Here is a 17,238-nt window from a genome sequence, read left to right as displayed (position 1 = left end):
TCTTTCTACTGATCTTTCCACCATTCTTGACCCCCATCCTACTTTCTGTGTACTCTGTGAAAATCTTAGCCTCCTGAAATGATCATTTAAAACTCTAAATAACAGAAATACATGCCTAATACATAATGCATTTTACTGAATGTCATGCTCAATCTTGACCTCTTTATTTTCAAAAATGTTTTTACTTAGAGCACATAAAATATATTGACAAAGTTTCATTACGAGCAGAATACAGGTTAATACGACTATGCTTATCCTTCAAAATCCATGGAGGAGATAGCTATATCTACAATGAGTAATTAAATAAACTAAGATTAAGTGCCAAGAATACTATTTTTAAATAATTTATAGTATTTTCTCCCTCAAGCTAAATTTTATTATTAAAATACTCTTTGTGGGGAGAATGAAATCGTAAAAAGGTATAAGAATATATCAAATATAAATCTGAGAGGAAAAAGTACTTTAAAATTACAAAAATTTTTAAAAAGCTACCACTTGTAAGACATTGTCAGCATCAGAGGTAGTAGAGACCATGGTTGACTTTTAGTTGGATTCTCAATACTTCATTTACTTATTGAACATCTGTGTATCCCTTGCACCACATTAGGCACTGGAGTACGAAGACACTCTGATTCCTAGAATCCCTGTATCATCAAGGCATTCACAGTCCATGAGGGAGAGGACAGAGGTAAATATCAAATAATGAGAAAGTACTCTAAAAAATATAGAATAGATGTCATTCTAATGGAACACTATCTACTAACACTGGAAAGGAATAACAAAGGACATGGATGAAGCCTAAGCCATTTCTTCAGAGATGAGAAGCATTTTACCAGATGATCACAATGGGGAAAGATATGCTAACACACAATGACAGAGAGACTGCTTAGGAAAGTAAGATAGTAAACATTATATATGTTAGGAACAAAGGTTGCATGTGACAGAATGGCAAGGAGATGGAAAGGTAAATTATTTCAATTCATAAAGGAACTTTTCCTTTCCCATTCTAAGGAATTTGGTCTAAAGAGCAAGCTGGGAATAAAAATGAGCTTTGCTTCTTATAACAATCAGTCTAAAAAAAAAAAAAAAGATAAGTCTAGTGACTGTGAAGAAGTTGAATAAGAAAGGAAGGGTGAGGCAATAAGCTACTGCAGTAGTTCAGACATGCTATGGTAAAAGCCTAAACTAGGTCAAATATGTAGAGGGAGTCAATTTGAGAATAGCTGAAAAGTAGACTTTGAGAGAACATGATCTCTAACTACAAGGAAAGGAAAGAATTTAGGATTTCCATCATGTTTCCATTTCAGAATTTTGGTCTAGGCCTACCTGTGCCACAAATCAACCACGGGGTTCACTTAACCTTCAAGGACCCTGTTTCTTCACATACAACATGAAGGGATTGGACAAGATGTTCCCTGATGTCCCCTCCAGCTTAAAATACCTATTACTCTGACTGGTCAATACACATGTACCTCACACTACTATGCTCAACTGAAATATAAGTGATTGTTCTTTTTACTTTATTCTCTTGCTCCACGTTTTTAACACAATTACACCAAAATTACCTGTGCTAAAAGGATGATATAAGAGAAGACACAAAGACATGTTTTCCATAAGACTAATCATTTCAATGCTGCTAGTTTTAATTACATTTCCAGTATCAGCAGTATTTTCATTCAAACAGAGTGGATGACTACTAGTCAACTACTAGTTTCACTAATAGTTTTTCAACTTAAACACACCATTAAAAAGTATATATAACAGAGCATTTTCCTAAATACAACCCTAAGATTTTATCTGTCATGAAAATATTCTTTTGAGACATGACATCTCAAAATAATCAATTCCTTAAACACATCAGTCAATAGATTAGCTCCTGAGTATGAATCAGATGCTTTGCTAACAGGCAAAACTCCTAGAATTATGTTTAATGATCGGCTATTTAAAACAATAAGTTTAGACTTTTCAGAGATATTTGGGGAAAGTAGTCTAAAGAATAACTTATTTTTTAATAACCTTAATTTCCACATCATTTAATAAAGAAAAATTTAGTCACGGTACTGAATAAGCTCAATATTTTATACTGTTTTTACTAAGTATTCTGAGGTATTTTCGTAATAAAATTAAAGGAAGGATATTACAGTTTTTGAAAACTACTTAAGTCAGACCACCCCCCCGACAAATAATTCTAACATCTTAGAAATGAAGACAGTGAAGCCCAGAAGGGTTAAGATCCTACTCAAGGTAATCTAGGTAGATTGGAGACTTTGCATTTTTGCTACTATTTTCTAATGAACCTAACTGCCTCAATAGTCTTAAAACATAAAGTCTGAGTCTATGTCAAATGCTGTCACAAATCACATCAGTGTGCTCTATTTTCCCTAGGCTTAGTAAGTAATCTCAATTCTTACCAAAGCCCTTGAACTTCAAAAGATCATCTAATTGCAAAAACATACATGACATTCATTTTGTACTTTCACAACTTAAATTATGAGGGCATTAAATTCAATATTATACTATACTACAAACCAATGATAATGAAATAATACATCAAAGTCAAAATATTTGAATAATAAATTCAAAGATTTGATGATCATAAATAAAAAGTCTTCAAGTATACAAGATATAATAGAAACACCTTCCAAAGTTGGTGAAGGGAAGAAAACTGCCAACCAGCATATGGTGAAGTTAGGATCTAAATTTTCCTTCTACTAAGAAATCACCTGAGAAAACTTTTTCATTTATTTATCAAGTGAAATTTTATTAAGACCCTAAAATATACCAAGCACTATTCTAAGCACTGGGGATGGAGTGTGTTGAACAAGAAAAATAAGATTCTATTCTCATGAAACTTACATCCTAGTAGCAAAACACAGGCAATAAACAAACAAGCAAAATATCAGATAATAAATGTTATGGAGAAAATGTTACCGAGGGTTACAAGATAAAGAATGACTAGGTAAACACTTGAGATTAGATGATCAGCGAAGGCCTCATTAAGGAAATAATTTTTAGGTGAGCTCAGAATAACAAGAAAGGATCTACCCACTCTAATGTTAGGACAGAAGAACATTCTCAGCACAGGAAACAGCATGTACAACAATCCCCAAATAGGCACCAACCTGGTGAGTTTGCAGAAGTAAGAAAAGGCCATGTGTCTGAAGCACAGTTAGTGAAAAGAAGGATGACTCAAGGTCAGAGAGAAAGGTGAAGGCCAGATCATACAGAGCCAAAGTTATCAGTCTGAACTTTTCATAGGTAGAAACCTGAATTTGCAGTTAGAACTACAGTAGTGTTAACTATGCTTTTTAATTATCGGAGTCTAGAACGGGACAATGAATTTCCATGAACAAACTCAGATGTTTTACCAAAGAGTCACTTGATTTGTTTTACTCTGTCTTCAATCTTGGGAAAGTAACCTGTGTTAAGTCCAGAGTGCTACAATCTCTAACTACAATCTCCTTCAAATGTAATCAAATGATGTAAATATTAGTGTGCATCAGGAACTGAAGAAAAGTTCAGCTTCAGTACTGGCCCTCACTGTGTGTTAGGTGGGCATCTTAAGGTTCCTTCCAACTACATAAAATTTTTAATTTACCCTAATCCTTATTTCAATAAAGACAGTGGTTTAAACTCTAAATTCCTATAAATCCCTCAAGTTGACTGTATTATAATTACTAGTTTACTTCTGCCTCCCTGAATCCTAAGCTCCTTGATAGATAAGACTGTCTCATAATTATGAATACTTCCCTGGAAATTTTAACCTTTCACTCTATAGTATATAGCTTAAAAGGAATCTATTTTTGAACTTTAATGGTTTAAAAAAAATAACAAAACTATACCTATTTGTTTTGCAGCCTGCAATATATCTTTTAAGTCTTCATTTACACTTTGCATTTCACTCTTCTCCAGGTTTTCATTCAAAAATTTTACAATCTTCATCCATGTCAGGTCCAAACCTACAATTTGTTCATGAAGTTTAGACCGCTTCAACTGAAACAGACAGAATAATACAGAAACATACTGATTAAAGGTTTTCTCAAATCTATCATTTATTACATATATTTTGCATTACATTATACAACTTGGCACTACCCACAAGAATTCAAAATTGTATCTACTCACATCCAAATTTACAGCTCCCAGAAGGAGCTTTATTTAAATGTGATTTAAAAGAATCTCATTTGTTTAAAGATATGTTTTAACAAAGCTTCTTTTTTTTACAGTTTAATCACAACGAATACTCATTATGAAATAATTTCCATACGGCAAAGTAAAAAGCAAAAAGTCCAACATCCAGATAACAGTCGGTAACACCCCACATACCTCTTTTCCATTTTCCTGCTCGTTTTTAACATAGCTTAAACCATACTGTATATAAGAACTTTATGTCATGCTTTTTGATGAAAGGCATTTAAAGAAAATAAGACTCCTATGACAGGTTCAATATATTCAAATCAGTATTGCTTTCCTAAGTCTGATCCTAGAACAAGTTAGGCATCCAGGAGATTCTTATCTATACACACACTTTCCTTGAGACTATAAATCTTTCCATTCTCAAGAACTGACACAGAAAGCAATAAAAATTTTACTTCCTATCACTGGACTTGATCCATGGATTAAACTTCATGACGTCTTGTGACCAAATGAAAAGTAGCGGGTCTGACAGAAAACTGTAATTTTCCTCTTGGTTCTATTGACAATATTCCTATTACTTTCATAATTCACTATTACTTCCCTGCCTCAGTTTTCTAAACTGAAATGGAGCTAATTAATCTGGGTTTAGGGGGAGGAAAACAGGCAAATGTAGAGATGAGATAAGACTGGCCCTAAATTGAATTAAGCTGTTATAATGGGTCATAGGTACACAAAGTTTCACATTACTTTTCTGTCTCTTTTGTATATGTTGGATATTTCCCAAGATAGAAAATTACATTAAAATGAGGCTCATTATATCTGCCAGTTTCTTTCCTCAGAGGGGGAAAAAGTGTTTAAAAGCCTACAAGAATAAATTAAATGACATGGGATGAGCATGTAGTCCTTATAACTTTCAAATTTTAAAATCTCCTGTTGCATCTCTTATATAAAATAACTTGTAAAGGGCTTTGGTTAGGCGATGAGAGGAAATAATTCAAGTTTAAGATAGCAATATTAATTAACTGTATAGAATATATCCTTATTTTAATTGCTGTGAAAATGCAAAATAGCTCCCATCATAAAGAAGGTTAACTGTTTTGCCTGTAGCAAAATTCTGTATCATCATTAGAGGAAAAATCTACCTAAAGACTGTTACAAATCTTTTTTTTCCTAGTATCAATCTTTCAGTGAAGCTATTAATTGTAAAACTGCATAAGGGCTTTAAGCAATAAAATTCCAACCTACTAGGAAACAATGTTAATATTCTACAAGAGTCAAATAAGGAGTCAGAAAAGTGACTGCTGTTTTTTAAAAAACAGCATAGGGCCAGTTCCTTCATATACTATATTAAATGGCTCATTCCTTCATATGCACAGTTCATGGACCTTTAGGCCTATTACATCCACAACCAATTATAAGGACAAGACAGAAGTGAATTATGAGACCAGCTACAGAGTTTAAGAGATTAATATTCACATTTGATAAGAATTTGACCAGAGATCTGAAAACTTACTCAGATGATCTAGAGGTAAATTACTGGATTAAATTACAAAATTAATTGAGGCAGGTATCTTAGGAACAGAAAAGTTAACAAAGGATTCAATATCATAGCTCTGTTTGTCCTCTTTGACAATACACTTATAAGTGCTTAAGATAAGTATTCCCATAGCAAACATCAATATGCCCATTCCCCTTCTTGGTGTAACACCAAAAAAGATAAAACTTGCCATTTTTAAAAATGCACACAAGGACTTCGCTGGTGGTCCAGTGGTTAAGAATCAGCCTTCCAATGCAGGGGACGCGGGTTAGATCCCTGGTCGGGGAACTAAGATCCCGCATGCTGCGGGGCAACTAAGCCTGCGCAACCCAACTAGAGAGCCCACGCACCAAACTACTGAGCCTGCGCGCCACGAGAGAACCCCGCGCGCCAAAACAAAGACCCAGTGCAGCCAAAAACAAACAAAAAAAAGCACACAGAATTGAGAAAAAGAATGCCAGGGCTTCCCTGGTGGCGCAGTGGTTGAGAATCTGCCTGCTAATGCAGGGGACACGGGTTCGAACCCTGGTCTGGGAAGATCCCACATGCCGCGGAGCAACTAAGCCCGTGAGCCACAACTACTGAGCCTGCGCGTCTGGAGCCTGTGCTCCACAACAAGAGAGGCCGCGATAGTGAGAGGCCTGCGCACCGCGATGAAGAGTGGCCCCCGCTTGCCGCAACTAGAGAAAGCCCTCGCACAGAAACGAAGACCCAACATAGCAATCAATCAATCAATCAATAAAATAACTCTTTAAAAAAAAAAAAAGAATGCCAAATATTTGCCCGTATCTTATGTTTATAACGGTTTTCATCTAAAAAGTTTACCTGTAAGTCAGTCACTTCTTCATTATAATTATCTTGCTTGGTGACATTTGAAAAGGAGCGCAAGGCTCCCGTGAGACGAGGTAAAGCCATCTATTATTCAATCAGTGATCCATACAACAAGAAACCTGAAACTGAAACAAAACAAGATGATATTTATCTGTAGAGAGAGGTGGGAGAGGTAATCAAATTCAACAAATTAGCTTGTATAAGAAAAAAAGAAACCAATTAGTTAAAAAGCAATTGCTACCAATGTTGAAAAATTCTCCTGACACATTTTCTACCCAAGTAGTTTATTTAATAATGCATTGGCTTATAGGTGAGAAAGAAACAGACAAAAAAACCCCCCCTTGTTTGTGGGTACTACTATAACATTCCTTCAAATGAATTCTACTGATTCCTAAGTACAGGCATCAAATACTGTATTACTACAGCCAATAATATTGAGAGATAAAAGCACCTGCCCATCTCTTCTCCAATTTCATTTTACACTCACTGATTTCATTTCACATTATCCCTTACTTTCAGTCTCACTGGCTTTTTCTCTTCTTAAAGTATCAAGCATGTTTCCACCTACTTGCATTTGCATTACTTGGAATGCTCTTCTGATCCTCATACAGCTGACTCCTTGACACAAAAGTCTTGGCTTAAAAGACACCTCCCGAGATGGGGCCTTTCTTGACCACTCAATCTTAGACAGGGCAGCTACCCAGTTACTGTCTATCACAGTACAAAATTTCAATTATTTTTATAGGCACTAATTAATATTTGACATTCTTTTATTTACTTATTTATATATTGTCTTACCCCACAAAGAGTAAGCTTCATGACAAAAAAGACCTTCATTTCACTGATCTCCCCGCTTCATGACAAAAAAGACCTTCATTTCACTGATCTCCCCGCTTCATGACAAAAAAGACCTTCATTTCACTGATCTCCCCTAGCAAACAGAACAGTACTAAAATATTTTTGGCACTCAGTAATTATTTGGTTAATAATAAAAGGAAGAAAAATGGAGAAAAGGAGACCATGGTAACAGGGAGACTGAAGAACGAGAAAAGAACTAGAGCAGCTGAGGAAGGGGAGAATTCCCAGGGAAAGAAGGAAGTCAGGTAATCTGATCTAATCTCCTTGTTTATATGCTAACAACTAAACAACTAATCTTTTGGCAAATAGACTAATTATATTTACTATGAGGGGAGTCCTCATCTATGGAATACTCTTAGAGGGTTATCCTGGTTTAAGATAGCTTATTACAACAAAACTACAATGTTTATAAGGCATGGCTCCCTGGAGAATGTCACATAAGCTATGTAAGTCCCCAGGACAGTTCTCAAATAGGGATGATTTTGCCCCCGTTGGGACATTTGGCAATATCTGGTGACACTCTGGGACATCACATCTGGGGGGTTGGGAGGGTACTACTGTTTTCTGGTGGGTAGAGGCCAGTGATGCTGCTAAACATACTAGAAGGCACAGGACAGCCTCCTCACAGCAAAGCATTATCTAGCCCCAAATGTCAATAGTGCAGAGCATATAAAAACCTACTCTAGAGTCTAAAATAGAGATGTTTTATAACCCAAACACTTCTCACAGTGTGAAAAGACCAACAAAACTCAATTAAGAGACCTCACTAATTGTTTGGGCCAAAGAGCATGTGTCCATTGTGAGACTGAAAGAAAGAACAACTAGGGGGACATATAGGATGTCTCAGGCCACTCCCTGTTTCTGCTCTTCTTGATTGCATATACCCTTTGAAGTTATTACAAAGCTTAATACTTGGAAAAATCTCTGGCTCCTATATTAGTGTAATTAGATATAAAATAACTGTATGAAATGTTTAACAAAATAAGAGAGAATTTAAAAATAATGAATAATAAAATGACTAGCAAATTTGAAAATATAACTTTTAAAAATAAAAATATATACTTGTTAAATTAAAAACAATCAATATATGAGTTAAACAATAGATTAAATACAGTGAAAAGTGGTGATCTGAAAGAGAGATCTGAAGAAATAACCCAGTATGCTGTTACAACTAGACAAAGTATACATTAAGTAGATAAAAGAGAAACAAGTCCAAATATATCGATACTCACAATAAATGTAAATGAATTAATCTTAACACCCAAAAGATTGACAGACTGAATTACTAAACAGCAATCAAGTAAACACTAGAGCTATACGTAAAATAGGACAGAGAAAGGTTGAAAGTTAAGAGATAGAATAAGAACCTCCTGTAAATAATAACCAAAAGTATCTGGTGCCTATATCAATAGTACCAGGTCAGACAAAATAGACTCTAAAAACGAAAGGTATTATTAGGGATGGGGGGAAAAAAACACAAAACACTTCTCTACATAATAATAAAAGATACAGCTCACTGAGAAGGTATAAAACTTTTGAATTTGCATGCGCTGATGGAATAGCCTCAAAATAATTGAAACAAATAGACCTCCAAAAGAAAGTAACAAGTCCAACATCAAAGTGAAAGTTCAATAATTGATCAACTATTGATAGGTCAAATCAACAAAAATTCAATAAAAAATAGGGAACTTGAGCCGTGAAATTAGTAAATTTAACCTAACATATATGAAAATATATATTCTTTTCAAGTACACTTGTAACAATTTTAAATGGTCTATGTATGCGAGGCCATAAAGTAAATCTCAACAAATTTCAAAAAATAAGTATCATATAGATCAGGGGTCAACAAACTTTGCAGAAAGAGAGTAAATACTTAGGTTTGGCAGGCCACACGCAGTCTCTGCTGTATAATCTTTGCCTTTTTTTTTTTCTTTAAAAAAACAAAACAAACAAACAAAAAAACACCATTCTTGGGCTCAGTGTGACCAAATTAGTCTGCTGACCCCTGATATAGCTCATATTTTCTGAGCAAAATACAATTAGATTAGAAATCAGAAACACAAAAGATTAAAAAACATAGATGATTGCATTACAAATCTGTAAGGAAATGGTATGAGAATGGCTGGGGCAAAAAAACGGATGGATTATCCACACCACACTGAAGAACTTTAATCAGAAAAGTAAAATGATCCAATTTGCAAATAAACTCCCCAGCTAGCTGACTTTAAATTTCAAGTATCCATTGGGAATGAATTTAGGAGAGCATTTCTGGAAACGAGATGATTCAGAGAACCACATCTGGATTTTTCTAACACTAGATAACACACTTTCTGGAGCATTTGGAAGAAGAAATGAAAGCAGCAGTCAGTGGACAGCAAAGAGACTCTCAAAGTTTAGTGTGCATCAAAGTCACCAGAGGGGGCTTCCCTGGTGGCGCAGTGGTTAAGAATCCGCCTGCCAATGCAGGGTACACGGGTTCGAGCCCTGGTCCGGGAAGATCCCACATGCCGCGGAGCAACTAAGTCCGTGCACCACAGCTACTGAGCCTGCGCTCTAGAGCCCGCGAGCCACAACTACTGAGCCCGTGTTCCACAACTACTGAAGCCCGCCTGCCTAGAGCCCATGCTTCGTAACAAGTGAAGCCACCGCAATGAGAAGCCTGCACACCGCAATGAAGAGTAGCCCCCACTCGCCGCAACTAGAGAAAGCCCGCACACAGCAACAAAGACCCAACGTTGCCAAAAATAAATAAATAAACAAAATTAAAAAAAAAAAAAGTCACCGGAGGGCTTCTCAAATTGCTAAGCCCCATCTCCCTATTCTTCACCTCCAAGTTTCTGATTCAGCAGATCAGATGGCACTGAGATGGGGCACAAAAATTTTATATTTCCAACAAATTCTGCAGTGATGCAGCAGGTCAAGAACCATACTTTGAGAACCAGTTTTAGAGATAGTATCTTTTATTCTGAAGTCACCATTCAATTTTGTCTCAAGTCAATAGTAACCAAGGAGTTTCCATCTATATTAAGAATTTGGTGGCTTGAGTTAGGTTGCACAATCTGCTTCTCAGCAGTCTTTCTCAACAAGGTCTTACTGAAAGTGAACTGAATGACTTTTTTCTCAATTATCCTACAGATGGAACATAGTTAATATCATCCATTGAGAAGTAAAGCATACAATGTATGCCTTAGGGCACTGGAGTTTAAATTCTCTACCTAGATTGAGAGAATTCTATTCAAAGACAAGAACGCTATTCATGATGACTGACATTAAGTCAGAAGTCTTTAAAGAAAGGTCTTGACACTAAACTGAACAGTATTCTGCCTCGGAACCTACTTTTTAACCACACACGTTAGTGCTTTCAAAATGTAGAATCAGAACAAGAGACATGGGATATATGGACTATTCTGCCTCAGGCAAGGTCTTAAGCATTAACAAGTATTTGGGACCACTACTTTCATCATTTTGACATATCTCACAATAATCTGAATGTCCTGTCCCTCTCTTTGAAAAGCAGGCAGTAAGATTTCATTGATTTTTACTCTAATTCACAAACCTAACAAACCTTAACAAAACAAGATACCACTCACACTGAAACTCTAAGAAGAGTTCTAACAATGGGGTCTGGTAATGAGGTCACACTGTTATACACTGCACTAACAGGAAACTCTAAAGCTTCCTGAGGGCTCATCAAAATAATCAGTATGAATTACACTTGTCAAAAAAATGAAGTAAAGCACATTACTTGGTTTTCTAATTTGGTTTTATCTATTTTCTTCCTCCAGTTAAATGACCAACACTGTAAACTGTAACAGCTCATTTCCTCATAGTCACCTATAAATCATTTATTCACAAATACTTGAGTATCTCCTATCTAGTAGGAACTGTGCTAGGCACTGAGTATAAATAAGGCTTACAGAACTCTATTCTTCAAAACTCATTGTATTCTGTACCAGTAAAAAGATCACCAACATTTAAGGGTACCTGAAATGTATAAAGGTCAAAATGAGAAAGCCAATTTTAAATCTTTGGTTATTCATTTAATCAGCAAATATCTATAGACCACCTACAATATATTAGATACACTGCAAGGATCTAGAGATTAAAAGAAAAACATTTTTGGTATGACTGCAGCTGCCCTAAATAACAAGTTTACAGTATGGTTGAAAAGAAAGAAAAATAGTTGCAATAATTGTGCAGATACAACTGCAGGAAGACAAGGGAGAAAACACCTAAGAGGGTGAGAAGGAAGGTAGATAAGAAGGAAGGAAATTGAGATTTAAAGGACTTGAATGAGCTGGCCTGGTGGGGAAGAAAAGGTTATTCCAAGGTAGACATATAAAGAAGAAAACTAAAATAACAGATTATTGCTTAAAAAATCCCTATATAATAATGCATTTGGAGACTCATGAAATAAGACTAAAGATGTAAGCAGAGATCCAACAACATGTCTCAATTTAAGCATTTTTTATCCTGATAAAAAAATTTAACATATCGTACAAAAATGATTCAAATTTAAGTGTAGTGAACAGATGAAAGGTGGGGTCAAATTGAAGACAAGCAAACCAGTTGGAAAGTTTTTTCAAGAAACCAGGTGAGAGACAGAGGATACAACTGAGGCAGGGAAAGGCAGAAAAGGATGGATCTGAGAGATACTTAAATTTGGGAGATAGAATAAATTCACGGGGCAGGATGTGAAGATCAAGGGGAAAGGGGCAGGACACCCATATTTCTGGTTCAGGAGAAGCAGAACAGCAGAGTGTATGGGTATAGAGGGCATACTGGAAGACGAAAGATGATTAATTCTGCTTTGGAAAGTTTTGATCATGGGCCATCAAGTGGGATATACAGTTTGGGGTTTCCTATCACAGGTCTGGGCTGGAAGTACAGAATTTAGTGTTATCACTTCAACGTAGTTAAAAGCACGGATGAACATATTCCTTTAAGTCAAATTATTTATATATATAAACCTGTGGACCCTCTCCCTAAGAAAATAGACATATACACATATAAACATTTTGTAATTCATTTCAGAGGCTGCATGAATGCCATGAAGCCTATCCATGTACCCCGAAAAACCTCTTGAGAGTAGACAGTACAGGGTCAAGGACAGAGTCCTAAGAGATCAGCAAAGAGCTGTCATATGAAGAAAGTGGTATCACATGAAAAAAGAAAGTTTCAAATGTTATGCTACAGGGTCCAGTGTACTTAGCCACTCTCAAGTCTTAGATGACTTTAGTACACATAGTTTCAAAAAAAAATGGTCAGAGAAAGAAAATTTCAGTGGGTGAAAGATAAATGGAGGGCTTCCCTGGTGGCACAGTGGTTAAGAATCCGCCTGCCAACGAAGGGGACATGGGTTCGAGCCCTGGTCCGGGAAGATCCCCCATGCTGCAGGGCAACTAAGCCCGTGAGCCACAACTACTGAGCCTGCACTCTAGAGCCCGCGAGCCACAACTACTGAAGCCCGCGCACCTAGAGCCCGTGCACCACAAGAAGGGTAGCCCCTGCTCGCCACAACTAGAGAAAGCCACGCGCAGCAACAAAGACCCAACGCAGCCAAAAATAAAAATAAAAATAAATAAATTTATTTAAAGAAAAGATAAACAGAAAGGGAGGAAATGGGGAAATAAAATGGGTACTAGCTACTCTTTCAAGGAACTTGGTTGAAAAGAAAAGGAGAAGAGGCAAGAAATAGCGAAATGCATGCGGTTGAGAGTTTTTAGAAATACAGGAGAGAGTTGAGCACAATTCTATAATCAGAGGAGAGCCAACAGAGAAAGAGAGAGAGGTTGAATAACCAGAAGAAAGACTGATTTAGGGGAGTAGGCTCCCTGAGAATGCAGGAGAGAGAATCATGGTTCTAGAGATAAGACTTGGATGGAAGGATGAGCATGGAGGGATGGATGAGTCAAAGTGCAGATATGTTTGTAATATGGGAAGCATAAGGTGAATGGGGGAGAAAAAATATGGTAAAAGAGAGTTCCACCAAAATGACTCCTATTTTCTTTGAGATCTGCCAAGACTATTCAAAAGAAGATGAGATGGAATTTTTAAAGACAGAGGCAAAAGTTTAACCTTACCACCAAAAATGAGAGGAAATTGATTAATAAACCATAAAAGGATTTTTCAGGTGGCACATGAATGCTCATCTCATACCGGAAACCATAAATTTAGAATGGCAACAATCTGGCAAAGGAATGAAGGTTGGTATTATAGAGGGTTAAGGCTTTATAACACAGGGACAGTAGGAGGACAGTGGAGCCTAAATAATGCGAATGATTAAGTGCTGGATTTGAGATCCAAAGGAAAGGAAAAAACATTCACCTAGGAGGTCTTAAAGATACAACGTCATAATGTTTATGGTTAAAATTTCTCATATATGAGACACAGTGAATGCTCATCAAGATAAACTGGCCTGCAAAGCAATTGTTACCACAGTAATTTTTATTCCACATTTAGTATGGCCTACTAAATGACAAATGTCATTTACTTTTAAATGTACACATAAAAATGTGTACAAAACACATAAAAAATCCCTCAGAACAAATATAATTGCTAAAAGACTGAAACCCTAAAAGTCAATTTTTTCCTGTTGGCCTGAAGTACCCCCCACTATGGTTATCTGAATGAATCTTTACAGTGTTGATTAGATATATGTACAGATAAAAAGGAACTGTCTCGAAGAAGTTAACTGCCCTTTTTAACATTCAAATAGGGAAGATAAAAATTTGACAGTAATACATTTCCCTTTGTGAAATGATATTGACCAATAATGAGTAAGCTAGAATTCTAGTACACATTATTTTGAAGTATCACATAAAAAATTGTAAGATTTATTCTTCATATTCCAAACCTGTGTTTCTCAACTCTAAAAAGGGTCTAACAGATTGATAGCAACTTTAGGAAAATATAATTACAGTATTTTTAATTATAAAAAATTAACAAAAATTCCAGAAGAGACAAACCATATTTCCTAATGAGTATAAAGCCAAGCAATTACTTGTTGATGATCATGGATACCAAGTAATTATTAGGAAGAAAAAAAAAAGTAAAAGGGATATAATGTAGGTAAGGAATAAAAACACTGAAAAGACAGAGTAGCCTATGAATGGAGTAAAATTTAGAATTTAAAATTTCAATACTTAAAATAGAATTATATGCCCACAAACCATATCGTTAAAAAAAGTAAGCTAAAATATTTATATTTTAATTCACCAGTTTAAAAAATCAAGTCGTGGGCTTCACTGGTGGTGCAGTGGTTGGGCATCTGCCTGCCAGTGCAGGCGACACGGGTTCGAGCCCTGGTCCGGGAAGATCCCACATGCCACGGGGCAACTAAGCCCGAGCACCACAACTACTGAGCCTGTGCTCTAGAGCCCGCGAGCCACAACTACTGAGCCCACGCACCTACAGCCCGTGCTCCGCAACAAGACAAGCCTCCACAATGAGAAGCCTGTGCACTGCAACGAAGAGTGGTCCCCGCTCGCCACAACTAGAGAAAGCCCGCGTGCAGCAACGAAGACCCAACACAGCCAAAAATAAATAAATAAAATAAATTTATTTTTAAAAAGTTTAAAAAATCAAGTTGTGATATAGTTTACACTGTTTAGATCAGAATTCAGAAAACATCAGCCTTAATAGCCTTAATATATGTAAAACATTATATATATAATCCTCTATTATACCATTTCAAAAGGGGGTGGTTTTTTTCATGGTAAATCCTAAAGAAAATTTTAACTTAATTGTATTGAACTTGTATTCCTTACTTTTATTGTACCTTATTGCCACCAATTGGTTAATGTAGTGGAGTCACATTACAGGTGCATTTAATTATTTGAATCAATCAAACACAAGAGGCCAAATATAAGGCATAGACAGACATAAACAGTAATATTAGAGATTCTGCCCCCTATTTCATGTACTCAATACATGCTCTAGAGTGAATGGGGTGAGCAACAAGGATATGATGCTCTCTTAATCTGTTTCAATCACTACATGCATATCAAACTGAGAATCTTGCTGCACTGCATGACTCCAATGTTTAAACCTAAGTTCCCTTTTAAAAAAATATACAACATGGCCATTAAACACAAGCCAACTTTTTCATCTGGTGCACTCTCAGAAACTGTGATATGTTCCAAGTTTGGAGGAAAAACATGGCTGCATACAACATATTGAGAGACAGTATGTTGTGACAACCTGGTGTCCTCCTAAAGAATTTTCAAGGGAAATTTTAACTATTTATAGTTTCCAGCCAACAAGTTCACTTTAGATCCTAACTCATTCTTAAGCAAGAAGCAACTGCTCTTGAATAGTTTCCAATCAAATTAGAAAACACACTCAGAGCATGGAGAACAGAGAAAGCAAGGGAAAGATGATTAAGTATATACATATATACTTTTTATATAAATCAAAATCTATAATGGCTTGTTAAGAATAAAATTTATATAAATGAGATTGTTGTTCTCTAACTTTTCCCTACAATTACTTACTTATATTAACTCCAGGTTTCCCATCCAAAGGTGGGGGAGAAAACCTAGCCAGGCTCATAACTATAAACCAGAGTCTACAGAAGACCCCCACGGTTATATTAATTTTACTTTTAACAAAGGATAAGAAAAGTTTTCTTTTAAACGTTCTTGGGAAAATAAGTGGCTAGAATAACGTATCAGCACAGATGAGAACAAGAACAGTCAGAAAGAACACCCCACAAGGAACAAACAAGCACACAATATGGTAGAGAACACATGGAGAAGACCCACAACATAAGAGGCAGTATATATTTTCATTCCAGTGAAAAAGGTCTGGGGCCAGATCACCTGAGAAAGGCAACATTCTCATTCCATCCCCATCTATAGGCCTCTTAAAGAACAGACCCAAGGAATTTGTGCCTGTCCCCTAATAAGCCCTGAAAAGATTAATTTGAATTGAAACCTCTCAGGAGGTACCCTCATACACCAAACCAAAACTTAAGTGATGCTCTGGAGCAAGCCTTAGCTGTTTAGAGAAAGAATTATCATGACCTTGTACACTTACTTGTTCCTCTGTACCACAATTATAAGGAACACCACTACATTCCCGAATATGAGCTCTGGTGACCTTTTAGAAATCTAATGCAAGTTTTTATACTCAAACAACTAGGATTATACACTCCAAATCCAAAAAAGCATTTATCAAAGGATATGATGGCTTTGATCTTTACTTACTGTTTTATGCAGAGTAGAGGAAATTCTTTTTTTTTTTAACATCTTTATTGGAGTATAATAGCTTTACAATGGTGTGTTAGTTTCTGCTGTATAACAAAGTGAATCAGCTATATGTATACATATATCCCCATATCCCCTCCCTGTCGCGACTCCCTCCCACACTTCCTATCCCACCCCTCTAGGTGGTCACAAAACACCGAGCTGATCTCCCTGTGCTATGTGGCTGCTTCCCACTAGCTATTTATTTTACATTTGGTAGTGTATATATGTCCATGCAACTCTCTCATTTCAACCCAGTTTACCCTTCCCCCTCCCCATGTCCTCAAGTCCATTCTCTGTCTCTGTCTTTATTCCTGTCCTGTCCCTAGGTTCTTCAGAACTACTTTTTTTTTTGGATTCTATATATATGTATTAGCATACAGTAAATGGTTTTCTCTGTCTGACTTACTTCACTCTGTATGACAGACTCTAGGTTCATCCACCTCACTACAAATAACTCAATTTCATTTCTATTTATGGCTGAGTAATATTCCATTGTATATATGTGCCACATCTTCTTTATCCACTCATCTGTCGATGGACACTTAGGTTGCTTCCATGTCCTGGCTATTGTAAATAGTGCTGCAATGAACATTGTGGTACATGACCCTTCCTGAATTATGGTTT

The 17,238-nt window shown here is 36.3% G+C and overlaps 1 protein-coding gene across 1 annotated transcript in view; it reads right to left on the bottom strand.

The window, feature by feature from the left end:
- Positions 1-17,238, bottom strand: part of ASCC3 (activating signal cointegrator 1 complex subunit 3) — a 338,512-nt gene that overhangs the window by 307,069 nt on the left and 14,205 nt on the right. The window contains 2 exon segments of the mRNA XM_036871893.1: positions 3,843-3,993; positions 6,500-6,630. Of these exon segments, the coding sequence (XP_036727788.1) occupies positions 3,843-3,993; positions 6,500-6,589 (241 nt within the window). The 5' untranslated portion in view covers positions 6,590-6,630.

The sequence above is a fragment of the Balaenoptera musculus genome, chromosome 12 (genome assembly GCF_009873245.2).
Source record: "Balaenoptera musculus isolate JJ_BM4_2016_0621 chromosome 12, mBalMus1.pri.v3, whole genome shotgun sequence".
Taxonomy (NCBI): Eukaryota; Metazoa; Chordata; class Mammalia; order Artiodactyla; family Balaenopteridae; genus Balaenoptera; species Balaenoptera musculus.
Note: the sequence above shows the minus strand (reverse complement) of the source record. Positions and strands in the feature narration are given on the sequence as shown.